Source organism: Berghia stephanieae, chromosome 1, assembly GCF_034508935.2.
Source record: "Berghia stephanieae isolate SIO BIC M18660-M18661 chromosome 1, UCSD_Bste_1.3, whole genome shotgun sequence".
NCBI classification, from domain to species: Eukaryota; Metazoa; Mollusca; class Gastropoda; order Nudibranchia; family Aeolidiidae; genus Berghia; species Berghia stephanieae.
This window is the reverse complement of record NC_088360.1, coordinates 128,142,075-128,158,198: the sequence shown is the minus strand read 5'-3', so window position 1 is coordinate 128,158,198 and position 16,124 is coordinate 128,142,075. Positions and strand designations below refer to the sequence as shown.

At 34.1% G+C, this 16,124-nt stretch overlaps 1 protein-coding gene across 4 annotated transcripts in view; it reads right to left on the bottom strand.

Moving 5' to 3' along the window:
* The window catches only part of LOC144963106 (cytoplasmic dynein 1 heavy chain 1-like), a 73,448-nt gene that overhangs the window by 23,686 nt on the left and 33,638 nt on the right, over positions 1-16,124 (bottom strand). For 2 of the 4 annotated variants that reach the window (XM_078896760.1, XM_078896762.1), the window contains exons 48-65: positions 15,924-16,124; positions 15,474-15,641; positions 14,863-15,096; positions 14,182-14,356; positions 13,534-13,687; positions 13,030-13,195; positions 12,683-12,846; positions 12,172-12,358; positions 11,671-11,934; positions 11,214-11,426; positions 10,784-10,875; positions 10,496-10,589; positions 9,690-9,881; positions 9,218-9,397; positions 8,928-9,081; positions 4,945-5,140; positions 1,078-1,195; positions 263-478 (exon numbers count right to left, since the gene is read on the bottom strand). In XM_078896760.1, the coding sequence (XP_078752886.1) occupies positions 263-478; positions 1,078-1,195; positions 4,945-5,140; positions 8,928-9,081; positions 9,218-9,397; positions 9,690-9,881; positions 10,496-10,589; positions 10,784-10,875; positions 11,214-11,426; positions 11,671-11,934; positions 12,172-12,358; positions 12,683-12,846; positions 13,030-13,195; positions 13,534-13,687; positions 14,182-14,356; positions 14,863-15,096; positions 15,474-15,641; positions 15,924-16,124 (3,168 nt within the window). Of the gene's footprint in view, positions 1-262; positions 479-1,077; positions 1,196-3,766; positions 3,963-4,944; positions 5,141-8,927; positions 9,082-9,217; positions 9,398-9,689; positions 9,882-10,495; positions 10,590-10,783; positions 10,876-11,213; positions 11,427-11,670; positions 11,935-12,171; positions 12,359-12,682; positions 12,847-13,029; positions 13,196-13,533; positions 13,688-14,181; positions 14,357-14,862; positions 15,097-15,473; positions 15,642-15,923 lie in introns of all 4 variants that reach the window. The other 2 variants (XM_078896761.1, XM_078896763.1) reach the window with 1 other exon arrangement.

Below are 16,124 nucleotides of genomic sequence, written 5' to 3'. Positions count from 1 at the left end.
ACTTAAAAGTTGTTTCTCACTGTTACAAAGACTTCTCATACAAAAATATGGTCCTGTCATCTGTAGCAAAACATTTGTTAGTCTGAAATTGATGCACATGCCTAAAATGTTCAGCGTTTAAATCATATTTTCAAATGACTGAAGGCTTAATATTTGAATGCTGGTAAAGAAGCATGGCTTAAAATGATGCAAAGTCTATGTTTCTGAAAGATATTAACTGAATAATAAGGTTCAAACAATGACTTATAATGGTCAATCTAACCTTAGCTTCGACAGCAGCCAAATCTGCCTTGATGGCTTGGGCCTGGCTAATGAGAACTGCATACTCCTCCTTGTATTTGGCAATGCTCAATTCTAGCTCTGCAATCAACTTGTTGACCTCTTGACCCTTCAGACGGTTTTCTTCAGCTTGGTTCTCCAGTCCACTCAATTCATTTCTCAAAGGTTCAATTCGCTTCAACATTTCTGCATATTGAATCTGATGGTTTAAAACAGAAAGAATCTCAAAGTAAGCTTGAATGTTTGAAACTTACCTTCTTCTTATTCATTTAAACCAAATTAAAATGACTTTGCCTAAGTATCAGTAAAGTGCAACCGACCGAAAAAAAAAAAAGAAAAAAAAAGGGACAAACAGTTCTTTATATTCTTGATGGTGTTATTCTGTAGTGGCTTTTTAAAAAATGTATTCAATCCTAATTGAGTGGTTTTTCAACTTCTTGCTGCCTTCGGTCTACTAAATAGGCATTTTAAAGCTAATCGAATTGGCTTTATCCCTAGTTAAGATTATGGAAAAGGATATACTGAGAAAAGACGTATATGATTTTATTTAATTTCCTTTTTGTTTTATGTCAATGTATGTTGTATGTACACAGGAATGGACAACACCAGGGAGCTGCATACACTTATGGAGGACAGGACAGAATGGCGAAGACTTGTGGCTCATGTTGTGCACCCTAAGGGGCGGCTTAATAACCTAAAAAAAATTTGTTTTATGTCTATATTCCATTATTTGAATAAATATGTTATCTTAAGACTTCTTTATAAAATAACAGGGGCTCGATTAAATCAAAAGTATACCTGTGCAATGGCCCATTTGACCATGGGACCACAGGCTAAACTGGCTCTGTTCACTTTTTCGTAGTTGTAGTCTGGATTACTGAGATATTTGGTCTTCATTTTAGTGCGGATGTCATCTCTGCAAGCAAAAAAAAAGTTTAACAGTTTAATATTCAAATGTTTTGAACATTAATGAAAACATAAATTATTAGAACCTTTTACATTAAAAATTTGTTATGGTTAACATTTCTGCCATTATTTTTATAGCTATAAAGTTTTGTTTCAGAATTTTTTTATGAGGGTTGATTGTCCTGATTATAAAGGAATTTGGCACACATACTAATATTTTTCTACAAAGTCACCAGCTAAGTTGATCTCTCATCTCTCCTTGACCCTGAAAAGTCATTCAAGTAGGTTTTGGGTTTGGCCTTAAACCAGTCTTCTGAATTTCAAACTTTTTTTTCAAAATGCTTTCCGTTGTGGTTAATCATCAATGTAAGGAATATGAATGTCTGATGGGTCCAAATCGTAGGATGATGGGGTATAGTGTCAATACTGCAATCATCTGCTGATGCTGACGCTGCCATACAATGAGAGAGGTGTTGTCCTGCAATAGCAGAACTCAATTTCGAAGTTTCCCTGGATGTTTGTAGCCGACTCATGCTTCGATCAGTCTATTCAAGGGTTGTGGGTCATATTCCTGTTCATTGTTTTGTTCTTTGGAAGATAGTCAAACATAATGATGACTTCCATGTGCCAAAATATAACGATCTGCATGACATTTACCACAGAGCCACTCATCTTTGCCTTTTTGGGGGTAGGTTCCTGTTAGGATTTTCATTACTTTGAGTGGCATTTCATCTCTGAATGATATTGATAGAGCCATGTCTCATCCACTGTAGCCAACCTGATAAAAAGTCCTCATAAACACTAGAATTTCACAACAGCATTTTCTTTCATCTTTCATTTCCTCTAGCTTCCTTTAGATAAAGCCACAATTCTGGTTTGTGTGGTTAGGTTTGCAGTGACATAAAAAAAAGAGCATTAGAAGTTTCCAGTTTTTTCATGTGAGCTTATGAGAAATGATAACAATTTCCTGAAAATTACATGCGAATCGAATTATTCCTTCATAGTCAGGGCAATTCATATCGAACAAAGGTGAATGTAGTCTTTCTTATAGTTTAAAAAACAAACCTTACAACATTTGAAATATGAAAAATCTGTATCCTGAGAATGAAGATTTCAAAGCGAATGTAATGAAAAAATAATTCATTTTGATGTACAAAGTGGTATGAGATAATAGACACAATAACACTTTGGATGGTAGCAACTTAAAACTTTATCTTTTGATTTAAAATGGATTGATATATCTTTGTTAATAAAGTTACCCCCCCCCCCCAAAAAAAAAATCCATATTTCAACAGCCTGATCTAATAAGGAATGATTTCAACTTAGAGAAGATATAGATCTTTTTCATCATAATCTTAAAATGAAAAATCCAAACCTACCTGGAAAATCAGAATGACAGAAAATGTTAAAATCCAAATACTTAACGAGAAGTATTTAATAAACTCTAAATAAAACATACCTTTTTATGTCCAGGTGCGTTTTGAAATTGGCAAACATTACTATGACAAGACAACAAAAGCAATATTTTCAAAAATAACACAAGAAATTTTATTCCTTTTCACTAGTTAAGTAATTAATTATTGAGTAAGCCATCTGGTTACCAAAAAAAAAAAAAAAAACAGTATTGGGGAAAATGGATAGCCTTCTTTTGAAATTTCACTAATAACCTGATAATCTGTTAACTCAGGTGACAGACTGAACCATGTATGTAAGAGCGATGTTCGAAAATGTCTCTCATAATTTACAGACAGATTTGAGGTACTAAGGGCTGACCTCATTTTGTTACAAATATCCAAAATAGAAACTTTTCTATAGTTGTGAGGAGCAAAGGATGATGTTATGTACAATTCAAACAAGATTGATAATTTAATTAAAGAAATGACCATGCCCATCTGTATCTATCAATTGATACTGTGGGCGGAGCTTCTAAATTTGTGGGGACATTTTCCAAGGGCCTCTCGTCATATTTTTGTTCCCTTATCTGGTTGTTACAAGTTTGATGCAAGTTTTTATCATCTTTATGGTCATCTCTTTCTTTAGGCCATCAATCAAGGCTTGGGCTTCCATTTTCACAATTGTTTGTACAAGTTGATCTTTGATGAAAATGCAGCAATTCTTGATGTTATGAATTATAGTCTGTGCTATATGCATTGATTTTGACTTGACCTCATGAACATTAATGTGGGTCACGAGGTGGAGTTTTAACATGTTGTGTGGGAGGCAAATCTCTCTCTCTCTCTCTCTCTCTCTCTCTCTCTCTCTCTCTCTCTCTCTCTCTCTCTCTCTCTCTCTCTCTCTCTCTCTTTTAGTTGTGAAATATGTCCTTTGAGCTTAGATCATAAACCACAATGATGATGACACGGTTGTGCATTTATGGGTTTTTAACACATGTAGCTGCGTCACAATAGAAATGATAGACAAAAGAATATAGAAAAAAAATAGGGGTGTAATCATATCTTATTAGGAATTCATGTTAATGCATGTTTATAAGAAATGGAATGAACTATTGGAGTAATACAGATTAGCCACCTGTGGAAAAAAATAGAGTATACTTATTTAAATAATGTTATAAACTACTCACGTGATATCATCAGTTTTCATATTGACAATAGATGAGATAAAACTCTCCTTGATGATGATTTGTCTTATGACCTTCCAGTCTGCAGCTGTTTCCCCAAGAAGCAAACAGATTGCCTCAAGAGTTAACTTTACTACAGGTGGTGGGTTACCCATAGAACGAACTTCCACCAAATCTTTCTTTTTGATGCCCTTTACAGCTGAACACAGTGTAATCGTTGAATTACAGGCGATGTTAGCAGAGACGTTTGTGGTGGTAGTTGATATGCAGTTTTCATCCATGGCAGGGAGATTGTTAATTGAAGGAAAATTGTTTAGTGGTCGATATGACAGAAGAATTAGAAAATCATTGGGGAGATGAAAGTAAAAGCCTCAAGGGAAAAGGTAAAAGGAAGAGCAGAAAAAGACTTAACTGAAATGGATGTTATCTTATGAAACAGGAATGTATGTTGTTTTCATGATCAAACTTTAAATTGATAAAATGCCCTCGAGAACCAATAAAAGATTACATTTTTAAGACATGCTTTGGTTAGTTATACCTAAAAGAGAACTGAAAATCTTGTCTGCCCATAGTTTGAAATAAAGTTATAAATTTCTGAAATTAACGTCAACTCAAAAGGTCTTGGAATAAAGTTGGGAAGTGGGGAGGGAGGGTATTGGTGGAATCAAAACAAAGTAAATAAAGGCAAGTTGTTTAAGTAAATAAAAAATTTAAAAACCTTTTGACATAAATAATGTAAATGATGTAAGATGCAAGGACAGGCATTCATTCCACCATTATGATTACAGGACCAAACACTTCCTATTACAGCACTATACATTATGCATTTGATGGATACACTTGTGATAGTGGCATTGAGATGCATGCTTTTCATCAATAGACGATAAAAAAAAACTTGTTAAGTTTACAGCACATGGACCACAATAATAAAGCTCTTACCTTTTATTTTTGCTGGCAAAGCGAACTGATTCAGTTTGTGATGAAGTAATCTAATTTCAGATATCTTTTTGACCTTGAGACAACATCAACACTAATGTATTTCAATTCCTATTGGATATAGAAACTTACCATGAAATGAACACCAATCACAACTGCAATGGTTGCTCTTGTTATAAATATTTTTTTGCATATTCTTCCTGAGATTTATCTCAATTTTGATCTTGGACCATTCCTAGACTTACGTAATATCATCTGTCTTGAAATTGACAATGGTGGAGATGAAATTGTCCCTCATTATAATTCCTCTCAAAGCTTTCCAGTCTGGTTCGCCTTCTCCAAGCAGAACACAAATGGATTCAACAGCTAATTTGACAGCACTGGGTGGATTCGCCAGTGATCGAACTTCAACTAAATGTTGCTTCTTGATTGACTTGACGGCTGGCATAAAACAAAAAGGGAAAGGAAAGCGCACACACATAAGGAAAGCAAATAAGGACATTGACAGAATGAGTGTTGAAGCAGTCAATTGCTTTTTCGCCCCTTCCCTCTAAATCTAAAACAAAAGGATGAATCGTTATAAATGTTCTTTCACTGCCTGCGAAAAATTTGTGCATCTTTGAATAAGATTTTAAAATTTAAACTCTTAAAGCTACTCTGAAAGCCAATATCTATTGCCCCCCAAAAGAGTGAAATAAAATTGTGACTGCATAATTCAAAAGTGAAATAAAATCAAAGCCAATTAATCATCTCATCACTTCGTTTGATCTCCTAGATGTGATTTATATCAGCTTAAATATATATTTTTCTTCATAATCTTTGAACATTTAAATCTTTATTTCAATCCCAATACTTTTTTGAGGTTGGATTATAATTTTAAAATATTATCAATTAAAATCACAATTTGTTTAAAGAGAAGTCGATAAATTCTTGACCAATAAGATGCTTTTATGATCAAATTTTCTTTAAGTGGTTTAAGATCTAAAAATAATTTTCCCACATCACACCATCTTTACTCATATTTCAAATAAGCAATATAATTCATAAATCGATTTAGCCTAACTTGGAAATTATAGTGAGAAGATAATTCTGACATTGTCATGGATTTCACGTATTATCGTAAGTGACCAGTTTCATATACCACCATATCAGCAAAAAAGTATTCACACAGTGCATAGTTATGAAGGATTTTACACACTTGTCTGTGTACTTAAATCATGATTCATACCAGAACCACTAGTTATTGCTAGTTGTTTTATAAACAACATATTACACAATAAAAATGTTATATATCACAGTCATACGATTGTACGTGAAATCAACGATTTGCATGGGAAGTCAATGTAATAAAAGCTACAGGTGACAGGCACATCCTCGAGACATATCTTTCTTTTTTATTGGACAGACAACAGTAATAAATTCATTCTGAAAGCCAATATCTATTTTCCCCAAAAAAAAAGAGTGAAATAAAACTGTGACTGCACAATTAAAAGTGAAATAAAATCAAAGCCAATTAATCCTTTACAGGTGAGGGGTTCAATTTATTTCAAACTCACATTAATTATTTTACTCTTTTCACCAAGAGAATAGTAAAAGCAATGCCACTCTGGTTTCTGCGAGCATCGCATCACCACCTTGGTGAAAAAGGTTAGGTTTGTAAGTATAAACAGATAAACACCGTGATTTGAAATAGATTTAGTCTCATCAATAAAGGATTAAAGGAAGTATCAGATCTGCTTTTCTTCAAGAAACTATTTGCAAGTATAATTATTTCTAAAGTAATTTGAATGAATAGGAATATCTCTTTAAATATATTTAATAGTTGTCAATAAAATAGTTGTCCCCTTCTGCAAATGGTCTTAATAAACAAAAGTTGTTTTTTTCCCCCCCCAATATTCTGCAATAAATAAATTACAATTAGAAATATTTATCCCAATTGTTCTGATAAATGACAAGAAAAATGTAAGCATAATGCTTATTTGCATTCCTGACCAGATCAACGCTTAATAATATACATCCACCACCCACCCATTTACCCCTTGCAGAGACTTGATACCTTGAGGTGTATTTGTTGTTAGGCAGACTGGCCTACTTGAAAATTTTAAAATTTGTAGTTTTTAGGAGATTGAAATAATCGTCGCCATAGTTAACTTTTTAAATCAACAATTTACCTAACACTTCACAATCCTTAAAATGATGTACCCTGTAACTTTCATTTTCAATAAGCTTTAATGATTGAAAGATGCTCATAAAGTTCTAAAATTTGAGCCAAAATTTTGTAATTCTATCAATTGTTCGTAGTGTTAGGCAGGTCTGGTTATGAGTACTTTCTGAACATAACTTAATAAAGAGCAAAAGCTCCATTCTTGAGCAGTGTTATATATGTAGAAGTCCAAAATGCAGAATCAAGAACATATCAAAAATTAACATGATGATCTATAGTGAAATCAGGGTACTATGTTCTATCCCTTCCATATTTTTCACTTTATAAACAATTACTCAAAAACTTATACAGTCGACTTCGCTTAATCGCACACCCTCGGGAGTTCAGGTGAGTGTGTCATTAAAGCGGAGAAGGTAGAAAACATCTAAGCACCAGCTTGCATATATGTAGGAAATTCCTCTCTGGGCTTACAACGGCTTGAGACCTTCATGTTCAAGATATGGCCTCATAAGTAGTTTTTTTGGGTTTTTCTTTTGTTGTTGTTGTTGTTGTTTGTTGCTTTTTTAACTCTTTTTTTCTTTTCTTTTTCATGTTTTATCAACAACAAAATGTGACATTATTGTTTGTAAGAATAGTAATCGTGAAGCGTTGATTGCTTTCTATTCTGTGCAAGCTGTTTATAAATCCTTGTCTCAAATCTTGCCAATGTTGGTAGATCATCTGTCAAGCATTCTTATGACTCATCCTCATCTTCATTATCCAGGCATTGTTTTTTGTGTGGCTGAAAGGAGTCCAGTAGCTCCTGAGATATCAGTCCTTCGCTGATGGGTATATTATTGTCCATTGGAACAAATCGATCAAATCATTACCTTTTTTGTGTATTTTCTCCAGTCAAGACGGAATCAAGATGTAGTGATGAAGCATAGAAGATGTGCGATTAAGCGGAGCGATTATAGCTAAAATTCAGTTTTTCGGGAATGTGTAGCGTAAAAGTGGAGTGTGCGATTAACAAAATAAATAAAAACTTTAGAATGTGTATATAATGTTGGAGAAAAGGGTGTTTTCGGGACCATGGCACAAACACATATTTAAAGCAATTTAATTTTATCCTACATTCTTACGCTATAATAAACTAAAATGGTAAACTAGTTTTTCAGAGATCCATGCAAATGGTTAAGATTTTTTTTTTAAATTGTGTTTTTGTTTTATTCATGTTACAACCAAGAGTGTGTGATGAAATCAAAATAGATAACAGATAGACTTGTGATTAAAAAGATAAAAGCAAATTAAAAAGGAATAATTTAAACATTTCTTTTTAAATGAAGAGATTAAATTAAAACCATCACCTTAAATTTTTTTTTAATAAAAAAAAAATCATGCAAATAATAATAAAAAATGCCTCTCTCCAGATCAATATAAGTTAACATTTCAAATATGATAACGATTACAATAATTGGGAGATAACTATTTTTCATAAGATAGTTGGGTGACAGTAATATTTCAGAGAAAATACTGACTTTAAAAGGACATGCTCTCATGTTCCATTACAAATAGGGTTTACAGTAATATAACATTGTTTAATACAATAATAATCATGAGATGTAGCCTAATTGAAATGTGGATATGACAATATGATTATGATGTAATAAAGACTAATGTATGACACTTCTTTGTGTTCAGATAATGGTAAGAGGTGGGTGAAATTGGTCTGCTCTTGTGATGTGTTCAATTGCGAAAGGGGATGTAAAAGAGGGTGATAAAGGGTGAAATAGATGAGTAGATGAAGCATTGCAATAACACTTTAGGACCTTGTTAAAGCCTGTTTTTGGCATCTACTTTGTTTTGTTACATTCCAATATCTCACTTTGCTTCACTGCAATGTGGCAGATCAGATGCCTTGGTCAACTCAAATGTTGTTTGTTTTGGGGGTTTTTTTGAGTGAGGGGGGTGGGGGAAGAGGTTTGGTCTTTTATCTTTAAATTTCGAAACAGACTCAAAAGACAAATTTAATCATGGTTACTCTATTATTATTTTCTTTATTTTTAAATGAATAAAGGAACATACCATTTTGTGCTTCAATGACAGCAGGTTCTACTTGAGCCAAATCAGCTCTGACACTTCGTTGTTTGTCTGAAATCACCTTTGTCTGTTCTTCCAATGCTTGTTGGATCTCTTGAGAAGTGACCTTCTTACGCTCTGCCTCTTGCTGATCTTTCACCTAGATACATTTAAGAGAATGAATATAATTGTCTCTAGGAGCATAGTGCTTGTTTGAGAAAAACGAATTAACTATCAAATCTGAAATCAAAAGGCAAGTATAAAAATGATATTTTTTCAACAGGGTTAAATCTCACCATTTGTTTCAATTTGCTATTTGCAGCATTGTTCTTCTCCTCCAATTCAATCCTCTTGATGGAAAGTGATTTCTGCAATTCCTCCACTTGCTCCACTGTTTCACGGATTTTCTGAAGACCCACATTGAGATGGAGTTGTTGCTCTTCCAAATCTGACCTCTTCTCATTGTACAGTTTAGCCTGAATGAAAAAAAAAAGGGAATAAATTCATTGCAAAGATGGTTTGTACCATATGAATATCTCAGATTTCGAATTATGTATAATATGATATGAGAAATAAAAATGTATACATTTGAATAGCTGCCATTTTCCACTTAAACATCATTCAATTTGTTTGTTTTTTTAAAAAATTAGATCATCATTATCATCACATGTTAAAACAATTGCAATAATAAAGAAATGAGGTGTTTTTTTTTTTGTTTTTTGTTGTTTTCGTAACAAATCATCATAAAAAAAATAATAGGAATCTTACAAAATGATTGATGAAGTCCAAGTAATGTCGTGGGGTAATAGCCATAACCCGTCCACTTCTTCTGGCCACTTTGGCATTGGCCTGGTGAAGTGACTGGTGAACATAGACACATCCATTGATAACAGCCTCTCTATGCGAGGGTGGTGAGGGCAAGTGTTCATAAGCAGCAGGGAACATGTCTGGTGGGTTGTACTGTATACAGAAATAAGACATTGATCTATTCATAATTGCACTTAGGACTCAAATTACTTCTAAGGGTAAAGAAAAATTCTAAGCAGAAAAAAAAAAGACAAAACACAGGAATGAACCAGGATCATTTGTGTTTAAATTAGGCAACTCTTAATTGAGCAACATAAGAAAAACATTTTGTCTGAACTCAGGAAATGTTTATAACCGAGGATTCATTTTAAATAAATGGAATATCACAAAAGAGAGTGAAATCAAATTTAACTTTCAACATTTTTACATAACAACTTAGTGAAATAATCAATAAAGGATCTGATGCCCATTAGAGTGGATTACACTTTAAGAATCAGTTTGAAATTGTTGATGGCATGCTTTTAAATAAAAAGGTTATAGAGTTTTGACTGTATCGTAATCAAAACACAAAATTATGTATGGCCTTTAAGATTTATATTCTTATTAGATGGAATTTAGTGAGACTGTCTTAGTTCTTTGGCAGTCGAAAAATAATTTGAGTGACGTCAACCCCATTCACTCTGTAGAAGTTATTAAATGACATTCATACCTGTATATTCTCCCTAATAATTAAAGTATAAGAAACAAAGTAACTCTATCCTACTCACAGTGCCTTTTTCCAGATCAATCTTGCTGGTGAATTCCTTGGCCACTTGGAAAAGAGCTCCATTTGACCAGTCTCCAAACCAATTGAGAACACATCTAGAAAAGGTAAGGATTAAAATTCATTAAAGATTTTTTATTTATAATGTATAACTTTCCATTCTTAAAAGAAGATATACTCAAAACAAAATGCCAAATAATTGTGAGATTGCAACATTATTTTTTTCGCCATTTTTGGGGGGAAGAGACATGTGGATTAAAATAATTATAAAGCATTCATTTTGCATTCTGACCTGTTGAACAAAGCAGGAGAAGTGGCTGCCCTATCCTTTAGTCCTTCCGACGATGGGTTCATTGTGAACACAACATGAAGGTTCTTGATAACCTGAAATTGATAAAAATACAAAGATAGTTTTGGGAAAAGGTCATTCCTAAAAGGAAACAAACACACCAAAAAAAAACCTAGCTTGTTTCTTTCCAACATTAAAAATGAAATGATCTTTGTAATAATTTTTTTATAGCATGTTACAACATGTGTATCTTATATACTATCTTTATAATCTGACAGTGTGCAAAAATTGACACGATACTTTTATGCCCTTTTGCATTTTAACAATCCATATCCAAATCAAAAATCCAGATCCTGATCAATCACTGTTAAAAATATTCTTGATTTCTAATACTCTACTAATCCAATATTTTTCAATTAATTAGGATAAATACCTGTTGTGTGAACCACTTGTAAAGTTCTTCGCCAGAGTCCAACATCAGCCCTTCTCTAATGGCACCTTCTTTACATTGTGTCATAAGGGTGGTGTATTCATCTCCCTCAAACAGACCTGGCACCTCTCCGTTGGCCAGCAGAGTGTTCATTCTTTCCAAGAAACTAGAATCAAGAACATTTGACTCATCCATGATGAAGCAGATTTTCTCACTCTATCGAAGGGAGTGGAGAGGGGGAAGAGAGGGGAAAAACAAAACAAATAAATGAAATGGTGAGTTGTGAATTATTATTTTTTTTGGACTCATTCAGAACAGCATTATCGTCATCAATCTTTGTATTCCTTACCTTACCATACCTATACCTTACCATTGCAAGCATACTATATCTTCTGAATGATAAGTAAGTAGAAAGATGAAATGAAAAATAAATAAAAAATTTAAAAAACACAACACCTACCTTGCATCCAGACCGTCTCAGCACAGCCCTCAAATCTTCATCAAAGTCATTGGCTGTGTACTTGTTATGTACCTTGATTTGCACAACAGTCAGGGCATTCATCCAAGCCACAAAGCGGGACAAGGTAGTTTTACCAGAGCCACTCACACCAATCAACAAAAGATGTCCTTGGGGTTGACGGAAGATTCTGTCAATTCTCAGAACGTGATCAAGGACTTCATCAAACAATACCAAAGGCACATCCAGCTCTTCTTCATAAAACACCTGATGAGACAACATAAAATGAAGTGAACAGATAAATAAATATATATAATCTTTGGAAATCATATTAAGTTTTAAATCTTACTAAAATCTAAATTTCAGACAGAAATATTTGAGTCATCATCTACTGGTATGAAGAAAGAATAATAAATGAAGTATTTTTATAAAATGTAGCTTTCAAAGGTCTTAACCATTTATTTGATGCAAATATAATATAATTTTCAATAATGCATTGATTACCTTGAGTCTGGCTTTAGTATGTTCTCTGAGAGCTTCTTGTTCCACGGGCATGTAATCCTTGGAAAGCCACTTGCTGAACAGAATGGGTCTGGCCAATGCTTCTTCACGGTTGATATTGGGGAAATGTTTCAATGCAGTGGCATCAACATTCTGATCTGTCCATTGCCTCTCCTCATCCTCAATCAGTCTGAAAATGTAATGTGAATCTGATGTTAGAGGAGTAAAATGTTACAGTGATTCGATATCTCCCAGCAGTGAATGGGTAACTGTTATATCTGGCAGAGAGAGCTTCACAATAGAATTAACATCCAATCAAATGGGAGGAAACAAATGCTACAGTATTTGATGTTACAGAAACCAGGATAAACTCTAGCTGTATAAAGTCTTGTGACTCTGAGGGATTGCTTTAGTCATAGTGAATTAATTACCCCAACACAAAATAAACAAAGGGAGTCCAAAAAAAAGGTAGGGATAAAATAGAAAAAAAAGGAAAAAAAGAATAATATATTACCTGTCCTGGAACAACCTGAGAGCCTCATGAGCCCAGATACGAACTAGGCCTTCCAAACTAAGAGTTTCAAGGGGTCGAAGGGCCTCACAAATACCTCTCACCCAACGTGTCATTTCTCTTGGGCTGTAGATGTAATGGGGCTGCATATCTTGGGTAAAGCGATCCTGCAACATGGTAATAAATCAATAATAGTTCATTATCAATGATAAGAGTCATCTTAAGCTTTACAGTTCAATTAGAAATAATATAGAAACATGACATTAATTGATAAGTAACAAATTTACACCTTTCATTTCTCTTACATACAAAGCCAAAGATTAAAAAGAAGTATATGAGAATAAAATTACCTGTGACATCATGTAGAACTCAACCATAGAATTGGTAAGAGGATCTGCATAAGGCTTTAGAGAAGGCACCAATCGCAGCATAGCTCTGTTGAAGGTACCGTAAATCTGCTTGAGAGAAATCTCGCCTGGGTAGTCCACATAAACAACAGGCACATGGCGCAGGAACCTGGAAAAATTCACACAATTAATAAATCTCAAGAAACTATGACTACAAAAGGAGAAAAATTTGGGGATTTTTCTTTCTAAAAGAGCAACATTGCTACTGATCAGTTAAGAGTATACTCATAGCCAATGGTACCAGCGTTTATGAGAAAAGACACAGACCTCTCACAAAGATAATATTGTCACTCCCTTGAAAACACACCCAACCCCCATGAACCCAATGTATACAACCTTATCGGCATATACAGCCTCCAATTCTAAAGTTCATATTCATGACATCTAATACTTAGCCAACGTCACAATTCCTAACAATCAGCAATATCACTATAGTATTTTTTTTACCTGTAAGACAAAAGTTTTCTACCAGGATCAGTGGGAGGATTGCAAGCACCAACAAACTGAATCCTCTCAAACTTGACCCATGTCTGATCTGAGGTGCGATAAAAGCCTCCTTGTTCTACCATCTGACGCAAGAAGGAGATGACACGTTGTGTTCCTGAAGTAAATACATTTGCAAAGATTGAATATGAATGGAATGCATTATCATTGAGATTTTTTTGTTGTTGATAATAAACACAAAATAATGGAAACAAGATGAAATGAGAGTTGACATAAGGATCTAGCTTTATTCCATTACAAAAGTAATTTGATGATAAGGATGATGATGATGATGAATGTTTCTTCTTTTCCTTTAGCCTCTATTTTATTCAAAATGAAAACATTGTATGGGAATTGATTATGAGAAAATGATACATAGAAATAGAAAAAACATGGATGATAGAATTAAGAGGATTTTAAGAGAAAAGAGCACAAAATTATAATTTGCACCATAGATCGATTTTACATTAATTAATCAAATATTTCTACAATATATTTTCAAATCATACTTTTTCATTCTGATGTATTTTATATTTCACTTGTGCTTCATGAATATCAGTTAAATAAATTAAACCTTATAAAGAAGAATACGAAGAATTAATTCTCACTAACCATATTTGTCCATATCAGGCAAATTGATTTCATCACAGAAAAGGACCAACCACTTGTTGAGTTGAATGGGTGACAATACCAGTCCATTCGGTGTCCTTCTGTACTCACAGTAGTGGTCAAAAGTCTTTAGTAACAACTCTGGAGTTGTGGCACTAGAAAAGTTGAGGCCAACAACCTGAAAAAAACAAAACAAATCAAAGTCAGTTGTGTGTTAAGTGATATAAGGCTGTTTATTGGGGTTTTTTTTAATTGATAAGTATACGCTGTTCGTGGACCTTGTTTAAATAGAAGCAGCAAGTACCAAATGCCAGCAAATATTGCCATCATTTATTGTAAAGATTCTATATCACTGAGCTTTGTCATCAGGTTTTTTTAAAAAGCTGAAAAAGTAAAGTGATGTGGGTAATTCACTATACATTAAAGATACACAAATATGAAATGCATTTGAACTTCTTTTCTCAACAATCCTTAGGTTTGTTTTTGATAGGTCGTGCTTAACTCAAGCTTATCATCATTTATCCTCAAGCTAAATTTGAAAAAAAAAAAAAAGGAGAGAGAGAGAGAGAGAGAGGGAGAGAGAGGGAGAGAGAGAGAGAGAGAGAGAGAGAGAGAGAGAGAGAGAGAGAGAGAGAGAGAGAGAGAGAGAGAGAGAGAGAGACAAAGACAATAAATAGTTTATACCTCCATATCAGGCAGTGCTCTCAAGGCACTAAAGAGAGTCATAGTCTTGCCAGAGCCCGGAGGTCCACATAACACCAGAGGCTTGTGTTCTGCCAACCAGGTGTACAACAAACTTTCATGGCGGACAGTGTCAATGGTAGGAATGACAACATCAGGAGCAGCAACTTTGTGGGTCTCCACCTCAACCTGGGGTACTTTGCTCTGCCATGGCACCCATTCTCCTGGGGAGACAACCTGAAGGGAGAAAAAAATAGAAAAATTATAATAAAGTATGCATACATTTTATTGAGCAGTTTTGTCTACATATGACAACTTATACTTCCTTAGTCCCACTTACTTGGTGATTTCATTGAGAACATTTATGTGAAAGCATGATCTATTCATCTAACAGAACAATGCCAAAATGAAAACTATGGCATAAATTACAATGCAAAGCAGGAGTCAAGATTTAAATTACTTTCTGAAACTAAAAATAGTAACATTTCAAGTTGATAATGCATGCAAATTTGGTCTAATAAGCGCAAAAGAATAATGATAACCCTGATGAATCTTTAAAATTCCACATATCATTTTTTATTTGTCTGATAGCTATTTATCATCATTCAACTAACCTCGTAGTCAATAACAGGAACATTGGTGTTGGGAGGCAGTGGGATAGTTGTGATGCTTCTGATAAAGTCTCCAAGCTCCTGTCTGATTTTCATTCGGCTGTCACCAGACATGGACCATAGGAGACTGAAGATCAGGTATTTGGTCATGTAGCTCTCCATTTGGTCATGCTGGAGGATAATCGAAAATCACTTTGTGAAAAAGGAGAAAGCAATGATCAAATGCAATGCTTAATCTATGCAACTCAAAGTAAAGTGATTATGAGAATTGCTTTTCATCCTGTGAGGGGTAATAAAATATTCTACATCATCATCCATCCATCCATCATCTGAAAATAAATAACTAAATATATAAAATATTTTTCTAATTTTGCAACAACCATTACTAACTGAAGACCTGATATGCAGCCACTGATAAAAGGAATCAAGAAACTCTCTCACAAATGACCTTACCTCCATCACAAAGTCATGAGTATGGTTGTATGTCAGGATATTCCGAATACCCTGGTTCAACATCGAGAAGAGGGAAGTGAGAGCTCTCATCCTTGTGAAGTCCATAATGTGATCTAGACCAGCTGCATGGTCCAAGCATCGGTTGACCAAACCATCCACAGAGAAATGGGGTTGAAGGATACCAACAACATCACGCTGAAT